This window comes from Loxodonta africana, chromosome 1 (genome assembly GCF_030014295.1).
Source record: "Loxodonta africana isolate mLoxAfr1 chromosome 1, mLoxAfr1.hap2, whole genome shotgun sequence".
Classification (NCBI taxonomy): Eukaryota; Metazoa; Chordata; class Mammalia; order Proboscidea; family Elephantidae; genus Loxodonta; species Loxodonta africana.
Genome location: NC_087342.1, coordinates 76,866,294 through 76,882,850, shown reverse-complemented (window position 1 = coordinate 76,882,850; position 16,557 = coordinate 76,866,294). Strand labels below are relative to the sequence as shown.

The 16,557-nt window shown below is 45.2% G+C and overlaps 3 protein-coding genes and 1 non-coding gene across 4 annotated transcripts in view; 2 read left to right on the top strand and 2 right to left on the bottom strand.

The window, feature by feature from the left end:
• The window catches only part of LOC100663551 (uncharacterized), a 36,832-nt gene extending 31,035 nt beyond the window's left edge, over positions 1-5,797 (bottom strand). The window contains exons 1-3 of the mRNA XM_003421110.4: positions 5,457-5,797; positions 1,796-1,826; positions 18-358 (exon numbers count right to left, since the gene is read on the bottom strand). Coding sequence (XP_003421158.2) covers positions 18-358; positions 1,796-1,826; positions 5,457-5,754 — 670 coding nt within the window. The 5' untranslated portion in view covers positions 5,755-5,797. The remainder of the gene's footprint in view (positions 1-17; positions 359-1,795; positions 1,827-5,456) is intronic.
• LOC100662984 (histone H2A type 1) lies at positions 2,659-4,472 on the bottom strand. Its single transcript, XM_023540255.2, has one exon. It carries the CDS (start codon positions 4,455-4,457, stop codon positions 4,065-4,067), a length of 393 nt encoding a protein of 130 aa, XP_023396023.1. The 5' UTR covers positions 4,458-4,472; the 3' UTR covers positions 2,659-4,064.
• LOC100663269 (histone H2B type 1-C/E/F/G/I) lies at positions 4,735-5,484 on the top strand. The gene has a single exon (XM_003421109.3). It carries the CDS (start codon positions 4,762-4,764, stop codon positions 5,140-5,142), a length of 381 nt encoding a protein of 126 aa, XP_003421157.1. The 5' UTR covers positions 4,735-4,761; the 3' UTR covers positions 5,143-5,484.
• Positions 5,798-13,192: 7,395 nt separating the features above from the next.
• On the top strand, positions 13,193-13,264 carry TRNAQ-UUG (transfer RNA glutamine (anticodon UUG)). The gene has a single exon. It is a non-coding gene; the product is annotated as a tRNA-Gln (tRNA).
• The last annotated feature ends 3,293 nt before the right edge of the window (positions 13,265-16,557 follow it).

The window sequence follows — 16,557 nt, the reverse complement described above, 5'->3', positions numbered from 1 at the left end:
TTTGGCATGGATGGCACACAGATTGGTATCCTCAAACAGCCCCACCAGGTAGGCCTCGCACGCCTCCTGCAGCGCCATGACCGCCGAGCTCTGGAAGCGCAGGTCGGTCTTGAAGTCCTGCGCGATCTCGCGCACCAGCCGCTGGAAAGGCAGCTTGCGGATCAGCAGTTCGGTGGACTTCTGGTAGCGCCTGATCTCGCGCAGCGCCACGGTGCCGGGCCGGTAGCGGTGGGGCTTCTTCACGCCGCCAGTGGCCGGGGCGCTCTTGCGGGCAGCTTTGGTGGCCAGCTGCTTGCGGGGCGCCTTGCCGCCGGTGGACTTCCGGGCTGTCTGCTTGGTTCGGGCCATAGTTAACAGTCTTAGCTTGCGTCAGGAAGAAATGAAGAATAGGCGTAAAGCCGTCTATTTATAGTGAGACTAAGAACTTGATTGGATAAAAGGAGGCCCTGCCTACCCTCTCGGTAACCTGATTGGTTATGGACTCGGAATTTTTATTTGCCGGGCTCCAACTCCTGCGGTACTCTTGTCCTAGGCCTGAATTTTTTTCTGGTAGCTTCTGTTATTCCTGCAAATGCGTTCGCTCTACGCCAGAGCTTTCAAATAGAAATAAATGCGAGCTACATAAAGTTTACATTTTCTAGTAGCCACATTAAATAATAAGAAACCAGGTGAAATTAATTTTATAGCATTTTTTAACCCAACTTAGCCAAAATATTATCATTTGAACATGAAGTCAATATAAAAATTATTAATTCGGTATATCCCAGTCCTGGGTTTTTTTGATGCCTCGTTTGTTTTTGCACTGTCTGAACTCCAGTATATAGTTTATATTTACACATCTTTGTTCGGACTAGCCACATTCAAGTAATCAGTCATAATTGTCAAGAGGCTACTGTATTGGATAGCACAGCTTTGTATCCTCATTTCAATTTATTCTACCGACACAACTTCAAGAACTTTTTTTTTTTCCAGCAGGAAAATAAATTTGTTTTGGGATGTGAGGAATTCAAGAATAACTTCATTAAAAAAAAAGTTGCTGTAGACTCGACTCCGACTCATAGCGACCCTATAGGACAGAGTAGAACTGCCCCCACAGAGTTTTCAAGGAGCTCCTGGTGGATTGGAACTGCCGATCTTTGGTTAGCAGCCATAGCACTTATCCACTACGCCACCAGGGTTTCCACAATAACTTCATAGAACCATAGGAAAAAAAAAAAAAAAAAAAAAAAACCCGTTGACTTCGAGTCGATTCCGACTCATAGCGACCCTATATTCATAGCAAACCCAAATAAACCAGACCCGTTGCGGTAGAGTAGATATGGGGCAGAGTAAAACCGCACGCTAGGGCTTCCAAGGAACGCCCAGTGGACTCGAACAGCCAGCCTTTAAATGGCTCTTAACCACTACGCCAGCAAGGTTCCCTTTATAGGAAAACGCATTTTTAAACTTGTTTTCACTTTAAGATAACATAACAACTCTTTAACAACGTAATTTTCTGACTACTGTAGAAAAGTTCTGCCTTTAAGCTTGAAGAATCTAGCATTACATCAATGCATCGAAATATAATGTCTTGAATAAGTTTGAATAGAATTTAGCGTGTTTTATCCTGAAACAAATAGGTCATCACAACTTTATTTGTGGACAGGGTAAAGGGAATTCGGAAAAACGTTTGAGAAACCACATTTAAGCAACGTCCGAAGAAACGTGTTACATCCTATCCTCTTTTTTTTTCCAGTAAAACTTTATTTACAAATATAGACAGTAGGCCAGATTTAGCCCACGAGCTGTAATTTACCGACTCCTGCCATTGACGATACGTAGACGACCTGGCTGCCCTGGGGGCTGTGGCCCAGTCGGCTCCTCACCACCACCACCTGTAGCCATTCAGTCGATTCCCACTCATAGCGACCCTATAGGACAGAGGACAATTGCCCCATAGGGTTTCTAAGAAGTGGTTGGCGAATTCCAGATGCAGACCTTTTGGTTAGCAGCAGAGCTCTTAAACACTGCGCCACCAGGGCTCTGCTCCTCGGTGAGATGGGAACCACTCTCGGGTAGATGCTGTGCTGAGGGTTGTTGTTGAGGGCAGAACCAAACCATTAAACTAAATCCGTTGACATGAAGCCGATTGCGACTCACAGTGACCCTGCAGGACAGACTAGAATGGTCCCATAGGGTTTCTTTCCAAGGATGTAATCTTTAAAGAAGCAGACTGCCACATCTTTCTCCAGCAGAGGGGCCCAATGGCTTTGAAATGACGAGTTTTTGGGTTGCGGCCGAGCGCTTAAACCACTGCGCCACCCAGGATCAGAACCAAAACCAAACCCAGTGCTGTCGCGTCGATTTCGACTCATAGCGACCCTATAGACAGGGCTCCTTATTTGGAACTTTCTGACCAAGTGGTGGGCTCACAGCAGTGTGAGGACTGCGCCGCAACAGGCTGAGTCTTCCTCACGAGGGGAACCAACTACTTTATTCCAGATCAGGCCCAATCCTCTTACCCTCACATACACAAGGTCCCTTGGCCCTGGGAGGGCGTTACTATTACTGGACCCTCTTTGTCCTGCAGGAAACCCTGGGGGAGTACTGGTTAAGAGCTACGGCTGCTAACCAAAAGGTCAGGGATTCAAATCCACCAGGCGCTTCTTGGAAACCCTATGGGGTGGTTCTACTCTGTCCTATAGGGTCGCTATGAGTCGCAATTGACTCAACGGCAATGGATTTGCCCTACAGGATCGCTATGAGTTGGGCTCCACAGCAACGGTGTTTTTTGTTTTTTTGTGGGGGGGTGGAGTAGAGGAGCCCTTGCGTTATGGCCTGACCATCAGCCTTTCTCTGGTGATAAGCCAATTGTAGCTCATCCCCAAGTCCAAAGCTTCTTCCACCCACGCCTCCAGTTTTTCTCCGGCGATGACGTTTGTCACTGACTCCTACAGCTGCAGCACTTCCTGCTCACTGACCTGCGCCCAGGCCTGCGCCTGTGCGGCCTGGCAGGCCTGTTCCTCCGCCTGCCGCCGCTCCTGCCCCCTCACCTGCTGCAGCTTTGCCATCCGCAATTCATGCTGCAGCTGGCTTTCCGCCTGGTTCCAGGTCATCGGCTCGGTGCTGGCCGCCTCCTCCTGGGCTTTGCACTAGGCTGGGACCTCGACTCCGGCCTCTACTTCCGCACCTCGGCCACAAACGTCAGCGTGAGGACGCACGCGGCCTGGCTGTACCCCCCGTAACGCTTGGTCAGCACCAAAAACTCCGCTGGATCCACTGTGGGCGAGGTGGCCACGAGTCCGACCTTAGATTTCGTGGGAGGGTCTTAGCGGATCTTGCGGCCGGCCGAGGACGGTGAGCAACAGCAGGGCCCAGGGCCACTCGCCCAGGCCGCTCAGCGCGCGCAGCCTGACCCAAATAAAAGGCAGTCTTGATTTTAGATACACCTGGGATGTGGCCCTTCTGTTAACTGCTTATCCAAGTAAAAGGACGGTTCATTAAAAATGCTCTCCTAAATCAGCAATGTGAAAAAACGATACATTTACACGATATGGGATTAGACATTGAGTGGCTCCAAATAGTCTTTAGGCTATAACAGAGGTTTGGGTTGATCTCTACATCCTCAGGGTCTGCATTTTATTCTTTAATGACTAAAACCAGGAAAACAGACATCTTAAAATTAGATTCTGCTACATTTGTCCCTAAACCACCATCAGAACGTCATCTTTCAAATGCTCAGGTGTCTTGTGTTTAAAGCAATAGCCAACAGTGAATTTCAATGAAGTGGTCTCTTTATAACCCCTTAAATTATTACATGTTGAGGAAAACGAAAACTAGCGACTGGAGTACTTCATATATGAAGTGAGATAAACGGATACAGGTAGATTAACACTTCGGTAAATTGCCTAAACCAAGGTATCTGGCCCTAATCCAGCTAATTATAACTGGTTACCGCAGGTAGCCTTTCCAAAGACTTTTTTGCATTTAAGTGCTCAGTTCTTCTTAGGAAATGGTTAAGTGGCTCTGAAAAGAGCCTTTGGTTTGCATGGGAGGTTTGGGTTACTGCAAATCGATCCCGACTTCTACTTGCCCTTTGCCTTATGGTGGCTCTCAGTCTTCTTGGGCAACAGCACAGCCTGGATGTTGGGTAGGACGCCGCCCTGTGCGATGGTGACTTTGCCCAGCAGCTTGTTGAGCTCTTCGTCATTACGAATGGCCAACTGCAAGTGGCGCGGGATGATACGGGTCTTCTTGTTGTCGCGGGCAGCGTTGCCCGCCAGCTCCAGGATCTCGGCTGTCAGGTACTCCAGAACCGCAGCCAGGTACACTGGCGCGCCGGCCCCGACTCGCTCGGCATAGTTGCCTTTGCGAAGGAGACGATGGACACGACCCACGGGGAACTGGAGACCGGCGCGGGAAGATCGCGTCTTGGCCTTGGCCCGAGCCTTGCCGCCTTGCTTGCCACGTCCAGACATAATTAAGTGTCAGCTTCTGTGAGTAGTGACTGGAATGAAACTGCCAAAAGCTCTCTTTATAACCACATCTGGGCGCGAAAAGAACGCCGTGCCATTGGTCAACATGTCATTTTCATTTAGACCAATGGAAACGCGATTTTACAGGACACGTATTTTGATTGGGCAAAAGTGTCATTAACGTCCTCTAAAGAAATCACCAATAGCTAGAGGACGTTACTCCTCCTTATTTGCATTAATCTCTATAAATAATGATTAGCCTTCTTCCTACCTGTTATTTCTACCTTTTGTTCTCTTACTTTCCACTATGCCTGAACCAGCCAAGTCTGCTCCAGCCCCGAAGAAGGGCTCTAAGAAGGCGGTGACCAAGGCGCAGAAGAAGGACGGCAAAAAGCGCAAGCGCAGCCGCAAGGAGAGCTACTCCGTCTACGTGTACAAGGTGCTGAAGCAGGTCCACCCCGACACAGGGATCTCCTCCAAGGCGATGGGCATCATGAATTCGTTCGTCAACGACATCTTCGAGCGCATCGCTGGTGAGGCGTCTCGCTTGGCGCATTACAACAAGCGCTCGACTATTACCTCTAGGGAGATTCAGACGGCTGTGCGCCTCCTGCTGCCAGGAGAGCTGGCCAAGCACGCAGTATCTGAGGGCACCAAGGCCGTCACCAAGTACACCAGCTCCAAGTAAGTTGCCTGTGTAGGCACTGTAAAACACAAAAGGCTCTTTTCAGAGCCACTCACTTTCCAAGAAAGCCAGCTGTTATGCTTGCCTGGGGTGCAGATGTGACATTGCGTGTGAGGGAGGGGAAGTTGAGGGGATTGTCAATGGGTGGCGAGAATTTACAGCCGGGCTCTCTAACCAGTAGGCTTCTTTTATTCTCCTATCCCGGGACAGACGAGTTCTCCAGCTCTTTTAAGATAATGTGGGTGGCCCTGAAAAGAGCCTTTCGTAGGTGGTAGACAAAGCAGCTAGGCATAGTAAGTTATCTCAACCGCCGAAACCATAGAGGGTGCGCCCCTGGCGCTTGAGCGCGTAGACCACATCCATGGCAGTGACCGTCTTGCGCTTGGCGTGCTCGGTGTAGGTGACGGCGTCGCGGATCACGTTTTCCAGGAAGACCTTGAGCACCCCGCGGGTTTCCTCGTAGATGAGACCAGAGATGCGCTTGACACCGCCACGGCGAGCCAGACGCCGGATGGCAGGCTTGGTTATGCCCTGGATGTTATCACGCAGAACCTTGCGGTGACGCTTGGCGCCACCTTTGCCCAAACCTTTCCCGCCCTTGCCACGTCCAGACATGGTACTCAAAAAGTGAGTCTTAAAGAAGTCGAAAAGCTGTGTTAAGAAAAATGGCTGGCCTTTTATTTGAATCTATCGGACCAAACTGAAAACTAGAAGGAACACAGGCGGGAAAATGTCGCAGTTCTAGCTCCGCCCCCGTCATCAGTTCAAACGAAAGTGGAGAAGAAGATACCGGCCGGGGCTGCTCCGGAGGTGCTGAGGGTCAAAGGTCAGGTAGGTTGTGCGGTGAATCCTCCGAAGAGAAGAAAGGGTGCTGTTGGCTCTGAGATATGAATGCTTTAGGTAAGGAATTGAGATTGATCAATGAAAATGTGTCTCAGCTTTTGGTATTTAACAAACTGCGAAAGCAGTCAGGGTGGTGTAAGGAAGCTCACAGCCCAGGTTAGTGGGAATGGATTGGGTTTTTGGCCCCAGCTCCTCCTCTTGCTATGTGACCATAGATAGATAACTTAACCGGTCTAGGTATTTATCTGTAGAATAAATGTACTGTTCGCAAACGTATGCTGTGTCATCCCCATTTCTCAAATGAGGAAAAACAACAGAGGTAACTTACCCGAGGTCACACAGCAAGATGGATATTAAACAACCAAAAAACTCCAGTGTCCTTGCTCTTACCATTAGGATCTACTGTCTATAGGTCATAATACCCACCTCACAGGCTTCTTGTGCAAATGACCAGAACGTGGAAACAAAGCACTGAAACGGGCCTTTGCTTGTATAAGTCACCCTTGCATGATAACTGTTTATTCAAGACTTATTGGGTATTTACCATGTTTCTAGAGCTGTGCTAGCTTATTAGCCCAACTAGGCCATTTCTTGGATCTGTGACTTCCAGCAAGTTACACGCCCATGCATAAATCATTATAAAGAATCTGCTCTCAAATATCAGTAAAATATACATTTTGATAAATGTTTCGGTAAAAATCAATACGTACATGTTAACTAAGAACAAACAACTTGATAGCAGTTTTTAAGATTCACACAAAACTATTGCACTGGAGAGAATGACTCATTAGCAATACATCAGATCCTATTCTTTGATGACTCGTGAATGCTTCAGGGAAGGAGGACCACTTCCTTAGTTTTTTGAGAATCATCTTGTTTATTATAGACTTTCATTTTTAAGGCTGTTGAAAAGAGGAACTGAGGACCAAGTTGACAGATTCCTCTTGAGTGCATAGGAACATCCAGAACTCAGAAGTCATTATAGAATGTGCCCAAGAACAGATAAACATCTTAAGTTCTCAGAAATATAGGAGACATAGTGGAGACACGGTGACCATTAATACTCTGCAAATTCCTCCTTGTGATAGAACACCTGTTAACGATAAACTTAACCAAATTTACCTTGGGCAAAGAATCCAAGATAGACACCATGACAGAGCTCAACCAATGATTATTGCCACTCTATATATTCTCCCTTTTCTCCTTACCAAAAAAAACCACTGTAACCAGCCTAAGATAAGCCTTCCTGTTGTTCTGAACGGAAAGGTCTTGCTATATGCATACAGATTAATCAACCGAATAAACCCTATATGCTTTCATCCCTGAGGAGCTCTGGTGGCACAGTGGTTAAGTGCTCTGCTCCTAACCAAATGGTGGGTAGTTTGAACCCATGAGCTGCTCCTCTGGAGAAAGATGTGGCCGTCTGCTTCTGTAAAGATTATAGCCTTGGAACTCCTATGCGGCAGTTCTACTCTGTCCTATTGGTTTGCTATGAGTCAAAAGCGGGTTTTGTTTTTGCTGTTGTTTTGCCTTTTTTTTTTTTTTTTGCTTCGATTGTTTTGACAAGGCTAAATTCTGAACTGTATTAGTCAACATAAAAAAGAGCAGGCCTGAGTTCATATTTTACATGAAGAAATGGAAAAAAGGCTGAAGAGTATTTTATTCAATAACAAGAGGATAGTGGGCCTGTAGCATCTTTCACTGAGGTCCCTGGGTGGTGGAAACAGTTTGTGCTCGACTACTAAGCTAAAGGTTGGTATTTCAAACCCACCCAGCAACATTGCTGAAGAAAGGCCTGGTGATCTGCTTCCATAAAGATTCAGTTCTACTCTAAGACATGGGGATGCCATAACTCTTAATCAACTTGAAGACAACAAACATAGTTTTTTGTTTTTTGTTCTGCTTATTTTTGGTTTTTAGCATCTGTTATGGATTGAATTGTAGCCCCCCAAAATGTGTGCCAATTTGGCTAGGCCATGATTCCCAGTATTGTATGGTTGTCCTCCATTTTGTGATCCGACGTAATTTTGTGATCTGATGTAATTTTCTTATGTGTTGTAAATCCTAACCTCTGTGATGTTAATGAGGCAGGATTAGAGGCAGTTATGTTAATGAAGCAGGACTCAACCTACAGGATTAGGTTGTATATTGAGTCAATCTCTTTGGAGATATAAAAGAGAAGCAAGCAGAGAGGAGAGGGACCTCATTACCACCAAGAAGAGGGGAGGGTGTCTTTTGGACCCAGGGTCCCTGCACTAAGAAGCTCCTAGACCAGAGGAAGATTGATGACAAGGACCTTTCACCAGAGCCAACAGAGAGAGAAAGCCGTCCCCTAAAGCTGGTGCCCTGAATTCAGATTTCTAGCCTCCTAACCTACGAGAGAATAAATTTCTGTTTGTTAAAGCCATCCACTTTTTATATTTCTCTTATAGCAGCACTAGATGACTCAGACAGCATCCTTCAATAGTGCTTTATCTTCAACCCACCAGGAGATCTTTCTCTCATACGTACAGATTGTCTTAATGTCAACAACAAGGGCATTCTTTGTTTTTTGTCATTTTTATTTGATTAGTGTAGGCATGTTGGTTTCTTTCGCTATAACTTCATGTTCTCCTATTTGATCCTACCCTTCAATCTGTCTCAGAACATGTTCACAAGATATGAGCTATAACAAAGGTCTGAAAAATCCATAGAATTTAAAGCTGGAAAGCAGCCAGTCCTGCAAGCCTGATGTTCTCCCAAACCTGTCTTCTTTGCAACATTTCTGTGGTTTTAAACTGGATGTAGTAATGGAATCTTTCAAGCAGGGACTTTATTAGGATGCTTGCATCTGAGGAACATGTTCATGATAACAAAACTCAAGAAATCATTGTCAAACTAGAATCCAGTATATTAAATATATAGGGGGATGTGCCTGGCCTGAGAACTGATCACAAATAACCACCACCAGTTACCATCAAGCAGACTCTAACTCATGGTGACCCCATCTGTGTCGCAGTAGAACTGTGTCCATAGGGCTTTCAGTGGCTGATTTTTTGGAAGTAGATCACCAGGCCTTTCTTCCAAGGTGCCTCTGAGTGGACTTAAACTTCCAACCTTTCTGTTAGCAGCCGAGCATAATAACTGTTTGCACCACCCAGGAATGTCGATCACAAACTATTGACCAGGAATTGTTTTAGGGAGCAAAGAATCAAAATAAATGAAGTACCCTGATTCCTAAGGAGCATTTCCACAAATCTGTAATGGCATTTTAACTTGTCTCTCTTTACTTTTGGTATAACCATACCTTAAACAATCACACTGCCAATCTAGCATGAATTTATTCTGTTTTGCTGTATGGTGTTGGTAATACAGCTCACCGAAAATCTTCATGCTTCAGTTTTCCTTTGTCCAGATTCCAAGCATACCAAATGCACTCCCACACATGTATTTGTTATAAATTGTTGGAATTTCACTTTATTTTGTAATGTTGTCCATTTGACAGGAGAAATACTTATCTGCAATATAAGTCCTTATCTCTTGTTGGAAGTGTTTTGAAATAACTTCATCCACTTTATTTCTACTCATATTATAACCAGTGCTATTTTTGTACACTTTCTTCAAATTCTGGGAAAGAACCCAGTTTGAGGTTTACAAAACTGATTCCCTGATGACAGCCCTCAAAAGATGCACTCATATGTTGAAGAGGTTAGCTCTCAAATGTGTTGATCTGGTATCTTAATATCTGCGTGGACAAAAAGACAGCAGACTCAGGATATAAAAACATGGCTTTGCCCTTATGAGAACTGTGATGCAGGAAGAAAGGAAAAAAGACAAGAAGAACTAGAGGCTTAACCAAGCAAATGAGTCTAACCTCTCATTCAGTGGCCCACAGATCTTCCTGTGCCCCTTGATTCAATGAAGGTAACAGAATTTCTAGGTATTGGGACCCTGGTTCTTCCTCCCTCCCCCGCCCAAAAAAATCTGATGTTGCAAAGTGTGACTCACCACCACAAAAAGACAAATGCCATTTTGGCCACTGTGCCATCACAAATAAGTCAGTGAGATGTGTTATATCCAGTTTCCTTATCCGAAATATTGGGGGTAGTTGTTTGAACTGAATGAGATACCATAAGGCAATAATTTAAAAACATACATCAAGAGAAGAATATAGTTCCAAATCCCAGTTATAAGTCAGGGAAATCATTGTAGAGCCAATAATTTTACCTCTATGTGACGAGTCAGCCAGCTTACAGGAAATTCATGTATTTAATCATAAAAGATTGAGCACCTATTATAAGCCAGGATTTATAAAAAAAAAAAAAAAATTATTTATATGGTACCATTCTAACATTGAGGATACACAGTGACAAAAAATCTGCTAAAGTTTCTGTTACTGTGTTACTTTCAGGTGGGGAATGAGCCAGACAATAAAAAATAAATTATTAAAATATGTACTGTGTCAGTTCTAGTTAAGTTCCTTAGGTACAAATAGCACAGGGAAGGAGGTAGGGAGTTGAGGATTGCAATTTTAATCAGGTAGACAAGGCCTCACTGAGGTCCCTTTGGCATTTGCTGTTAGATGCCATCAAGTTGATTTTAACTCATGGTGACCCCATGTGGCAGAGTAGAACTATCCGGTAGGGTTTTCTAGGCTGTAATCTTTATGGAAGCAGATCGCCAGGTCTTTCTCCCACAGAGCAGCTGGGTGGGTTCAAATCACCAACATTGCATTAGCAGTAACTTCTTAACTGTTGCACCACCAGGGCTCCTTGCCATTGGCATAAAGACCTAAAAATGGTGAGAAAGTGTTGCTATCTGGGGGACGCTATTCCAGGCAGAAGGAATAAGTGCAAAGTTCCTGAGTGCAAGGTGCCTGCTTAGCATGTTCTAGGAGTACCAAGAGAGGTCAATGTGGTTGGAGCTAAGGTAGATATAGGGCAAAAGTAGGAGATCAAGACAGAGTGGAGAGAAGATTCTTCCCCTGCTTTGTCCCAGAGAACCCAGAATATACCATTACATTGATATTCCTGCTCTCTGGGTCCCTCTGCCCTCCATTTGCCCAGTCTCTCAAGCCCCTTCTAGTCTCTTTTTTTATCCCATCCAGCCAGGTATCCTCATCTTCATCAGTCTATGGCCAATAGCCTTGACTCCTGCTTCTCTGACCTTTCTGATGCATACACCTAAAAGTACCAACCCAAATCAATTTAGCTCTTGCAGTTTTAGCAACTGCACCTGGGCCATTGGAAGGTTGTTGGAGGAAACCACTCAAGTATACCAGTTTATGCTGCAAAAATTTATAACTTCCCACCTCAGCAGGGACTGCAATCTAATCAGCTCAACCTTGCCTTCCTTTCTAACCACCCACATGTGGGCTTTCAAAAGAAGACATCCTCCTTCACTTCTGAGAGCAAATTTAGACTGTTGGCAAAATTTCCATCACATTCTCAAGTAAAGATGCAAAACATCTTACACCCCATACTTCATTTTTAGAAATTCTCTCTGCCCTTTTCTTTCTACTTAGAAGTTATGAGCTTCACATGTCTGCCTCTTTTTCTCTTAGTCCAACTTAAATCCTGCATAAAGCCTCGAAAACTGACAGGTCCTCTAAATAGCTGCCGAAAAAAACATGCTGCAAGAGAGAAGATGGCCTGCTTCCCCTAGCATCTAGTTATAGAAAAGCAAATGATATATCATAAAACTATCACTACAAAGGTGTGTTCTAGCAAAGGAGTCTGGTTCTCAGCTCACAGCACCAAGACCAGTGCCTGGACTGTACCATGAATGAATGACACTCCACCAAATGCCTTTTTAGTGCTTAATATAATAATATTTTGGGGGGGTTTTCTATCCCTAACCATCTACACATGATTTTTACTTCTTCATATTTCATCCCACTCTTGCAGGCCATGGAAATCCTGGTAGTGTAGTGATTAAGAGCTAAGGCTGCTAGCCAAATGGTCAAATCCACCAGGTGCTCCTTGGAAACCCTATGGGGCAGTTCTGCTCTGTCTGATAGGGTTGCTGTGAGTTGGAATCGATTCAACAGCAACGGGTTTGGGTTTTGGTTCTTGCAGACCACAGGGCCAACAATTTTTGAAATAAATATCTTTGAAGATACATGACAACAACAACAAAAAAATCCTTAAATAGGCCCATCATCAAACCCGTTGCCTTCGAGTCAACTCTGACTCATAGTGACCTTATAGGACAGAGTAGAACTGCCCCATCAGGTTTCCAAGGAGCCACTGGTGTATTCAAACTACTGACCTTTTGGTTAGCAGCAAGCTCTTAACCACTGTGTCACTGGGTCTCAAAATAGGCCCATAAGGAGACATGAGTATAAAGCATTATTTATGGTGGTAAAAAAATTAGGTATAGCTCTATTGTGCAATACTGATGGAGTTGGATAGGTAAAAACTCCTGTTTCTAGAGTTGTTCCAGTTATTGTTACTGTGTCACAAACTACCCCAAAAGTTAGTGGTGAAAAACAAACCTTCATGGATTCTGTGGGTCAGGAATTAGGACAGAGCACAGCGGGAATGGCTTGTCTCTGCTCCAAAATGTCTGGGCCCTCACTTAGAAAGACTCACTGGCTCAGAGTGGTTCTTGGGGTGATGGCCAAGGGCATCTTCACTCACATGTCTGGTAACCGATGCCGACTGTCAGCTGAGACTTCAGCTGGGGCTCTGGCCAAAGCACCTGTGTGTGGTCTGGGCTTCCTAAGAGCATGGTAGCCTTGAGTGGTCTGACTTCTCATGTGGTGGCTCAGGATTCCAAAGGCAACCCTCCTAGGACACCTAGGTGGAAGGTGTGACTTCATATCTCAGAATAAAAGTCAAAATCCTACATGACATAGCCAATTATATGTGAGAGGACAATTCTGTGGGAGAGTACAAACCAGGATGAAGCAGGGATTTAGCTATTAGAAGAGGTTCCTGAAAACCCAGGTGGATCACACAAGGTCACTTTACAAAAGTCATGTAGGTTTCAGGATAATTCATTGTGCAGGACTGTCCCAAGCATTGCAGGACTTCCAGCATCACTCGTCCCTAGTCTCTAGTGTCCCTAGTCATTGTGACAACCAAAACCCCCACTCTTTTTCAAAATGCCCCTCTAGGGGGCAGTAAAGTTTTGCTGAAAGCAACTGCTTTAAAATTTACTGGGTAATCTAGTGACTCACAGATAAATGTCTGTCACAGGACAAACTTGTTAGTGACATCCGTGTGGTGGCCCCATGGTGTAATGGTTAGCACTCTGGACTTTGAATCCAGCGATCCGAGTTCAAATCTCGGTGGGACCTGGTAAGTTTTTTTTCATTTCTCCCAGAAATACCCGCCATACTTCATGAGTAGCGGAAGCTTTGTCACTTTGCTGAAGATTGAGCCAGCTTGACAAAGGGAGCCCATAAGCAGGAACCGGCCCTGCAACCCCAACCCTGTGATCTGTGCATGTGGGTGGGGCAGAGGTGAGGGAATTTTTCCCCTGTCCTTCCTTGGCTTGATTCTCAAAAAGGAATATGCAAGTGCATAAAAAAGGAATGCCTCCCCCCCCCCCTTAAGATTAGCCACATTACTCTGACTGGAAAAGGGAGTCTAAGCTGACGAGTGATAACTGGCTGGTTTGAGAGCAATAACCTTGTAGTGGTGCTGCTCTTCCTCTTGGCTTTACTCTTCTCCGTGGAACACATCTCAATGAGGATGATGTCAGGGATTGAAATGTGTCCCCCCAAAACATGTGTTGAATTCCTGGTCCCTAAACCTGTGGATGGAAACCCTGGTGGCATAGCGGTTAAGTGCTACAGCTGCTAACCAAAAGGTCAGCAGTTCAAATCTACCAGCCACTTCTTGGAAACTATGAAGCAGTTCTACTCTGCCCAGTACGGTCACTATGAGTTGGAATCCACTCGATGGCAATGGGCTTTTTTTTGTTATGTTAATGACCCATATCAGTGTAGGGTGTGTCCTAAACCTTATCACTTCTGAGTTATAAAAAGCAGATTAAACACAGGAGCAAGCACAAACTGGAGGGCTGGACGACAGCACGTGAAGATGGCCAAGGAAATAAGGAATGCTGGGGCTACAGAAACTGAGACGGGGATCTTGCTCCAAAGCTGAGAGAGCCTTCCCCTATAGCCAGTGCCCTGAATTCAAACTTCTAGTCTCCTGAACTGTGAGAAAATAAATTCTGTTGTTTAAAGCCACCCACTGTGATATTTCAATTAGAGCAGCACTAGATAGCTAAGACAGATGAAATTCAAGCCTGCACATACAGAGCACAATGTATTAGCAGTTTGTCACCTTAACTACACACTCATTAGGCCACCTCATCCCACCACAGCTGCAAAATTCTTAGGCTCTTTCTTAGTAAAGCTGCTGCACTTCAATCAAGTTGGTACACTGGACAAGTCCCTTCTTTGGGAAAGCTTTTTACATTTTAATGATTGCTGCCCTAACCTGCCCATATCTGTAGCCTCACCTGTCACCATTCCTCCCAGCCACATACACCAAAATTGGTTCCGAGTCTCAAGCCATGGTAAGATTTCTGTCCTTCCATCTTTCCCCCCTCCTTATTTTCTACCTGCAAAACATTTTTGAACACCCCCTGCTACCACCCTTCTGGCCTCACATTATGAGACCCAGTTCTTGACTCATTCCTCTAATATTAACTTAGACCTTTCAGTCTTCTCATTGAGGTCTGTGTTGGCTCCCTTTATCGGGGCTTAGGTGCCCCATCTGTTTCCTCAGCACCCTGAATTCCCTTTCCCATACTACCTCATGTTTTAATTGCTCTGAACCAAAAAATCCTGTTGCCATGGAGTTGATTCTGACTCATAAAGATGCTACAAAACAGAGTGGAACTGCCTCATGGGGTTTCCAAGGAGCAGCTGGTAGATTCAGTCAACATTTTGGTAAGCAACCAAGCTCTTAACCACTGTGCCACCAGGGCTCCATTAATTGCTCTAATTAAACAAATAAGTTCTCTCTTTCTTTAGACAACAAGTTTCCACAGGGCAGGGACCAGTACTGTGGCCTGTTCATCTTGCAGCTGAGACAGAGCCCCACAGTACTATATTCTTTACCTGGTTTCCTCCCCTACAGTACTGTATTGAAAAAATCATTTCCTTTGCTGCCTCCCCCCCTCCCCAACAGCTTTGCGTTTGAATCCTGTTTTTGCTTGGAGGTTATATGGAAATGCCATTGTGTCTGCATAGTATGATTAAGAGTGTTGCTGATTTAACTTGTATGAATTCCCTACTTGTAAACCCCTTTAAAAGCAACTTGTCTGCATGCCCTTGGCAAGCAGTCTTGGCAGCAGCAGCTCCAACTGACTCCATTTCCTCGTACAAGGAAGTAAAGGTGCCTTTCCTGTCCTCCCACCTTGGTCTGTTGTTTACTGGCCAATACAAGTCATGCTCAGTTAAAAATCTGGGGTTTCCAGCCAGTAACACAGCCCCTAGTGCCTGGACCATGTTGAACCCATTGCCATCAAGTCAATTCCAACTCGTAGCGACCCTATAGGGCAGGGTAGAAGTGCCCCATATGGTTTCCAAGGAGTGCCTGGTGGATTCAAACTGCCAACCTTTTGGTTAGCAACCGTAGCTCTTAACCACTATGCCACAAGGGTTTCCTGGACCATGTTAGTGAGACAGGGTTAACTGTGCTGGAGGAATAGAAGAGCTGTTAAAAGATTACCACCTGGAAGTTGGGCAAACAGAAACCACACTCTGTCAACATGAGAAAAGGTTAAAAAAAAAAAAAAAAAAAACCTTGAATTACTACTTCCTTCTTAGTGTTTTTCTAGTCCCTTCCCCCTCTACAGGCTCCGCATGCACAGAAGAACAAAGCATGACAGCTGTTTGACCTTCCTTGGCCCTCTGAAGGGGGCAATGTAGTGCAGAAGATCAGTGAGCCTGCACTATATCCCCTAATAAGTGATGCCAAGGGCTGCCGAGAGGACTCCATCCTGGATATCAGCGGGTTCCATCTTGGATTCCAAATGCGGGCAGCCTAATTAGTATCCACCGCCATTCTGAGGGGGATAGCTCCTTCAAAAAAAAAAAAAAACCACTGGATATTCATTTCTCTACTGTCCCCACAGGACCCATATAAGCCCTCTCCTTGCTTCCCTTTTCAAGTCAGTCTTTTGGAGCCATATGAACCCCCAATGACTCCTTTTACTTTTCACAAGTAAAATAAACCTGTTAGAGCTGAACCCAAAATTGTCTCCTCTGTGTATTACAAGAGAAAGACAAGGACCCATTGAGTCCAGAGGGCCACCCTGCCCTCAGCAGTAACAGTTTTGGCGACCCACATGGACAGATTTAGTCCCGGTTCGAGGATGCGGTGAACTCAGCCCACGGAATCCAGACCCTTGGAAAAGAACGCAGCCCCCCGGACTTCTTTGTTTGGTGCCTCTTCCAAGTGGTGAGTTTTCCTTGGGCTGACTGGCCCCACTCTGACAAGTTTAGGTTTCTTTTCCCTTTGATCTCCCCACTTTCACTTCCTAGTCTTCACCCTTTGTCTATAACACTTTTCTTTAAAGCACTTGGGTTTGTGGATGGGGTTGAAGACAATATACCTCTTTCGAGAGAAG

Bases quoted from the DNA above. Each gene is read 5' to 3' on its own strand.
- LOC100663269 (XM_003421109.3), top strand. From the start codon at position 4,762: ATGCCTGAACCAGCCAAGTCTGCTCCAGCCCCGAAGAAGGGCTCTAAG.
- LOC100662984 (XM_023540255.2), bottom strand. From the start codon at position 4,457: ATGTCTGGACGTGGCAAGCAAGGCGGCAAGGCTCGGGCCAAGGCCAAG.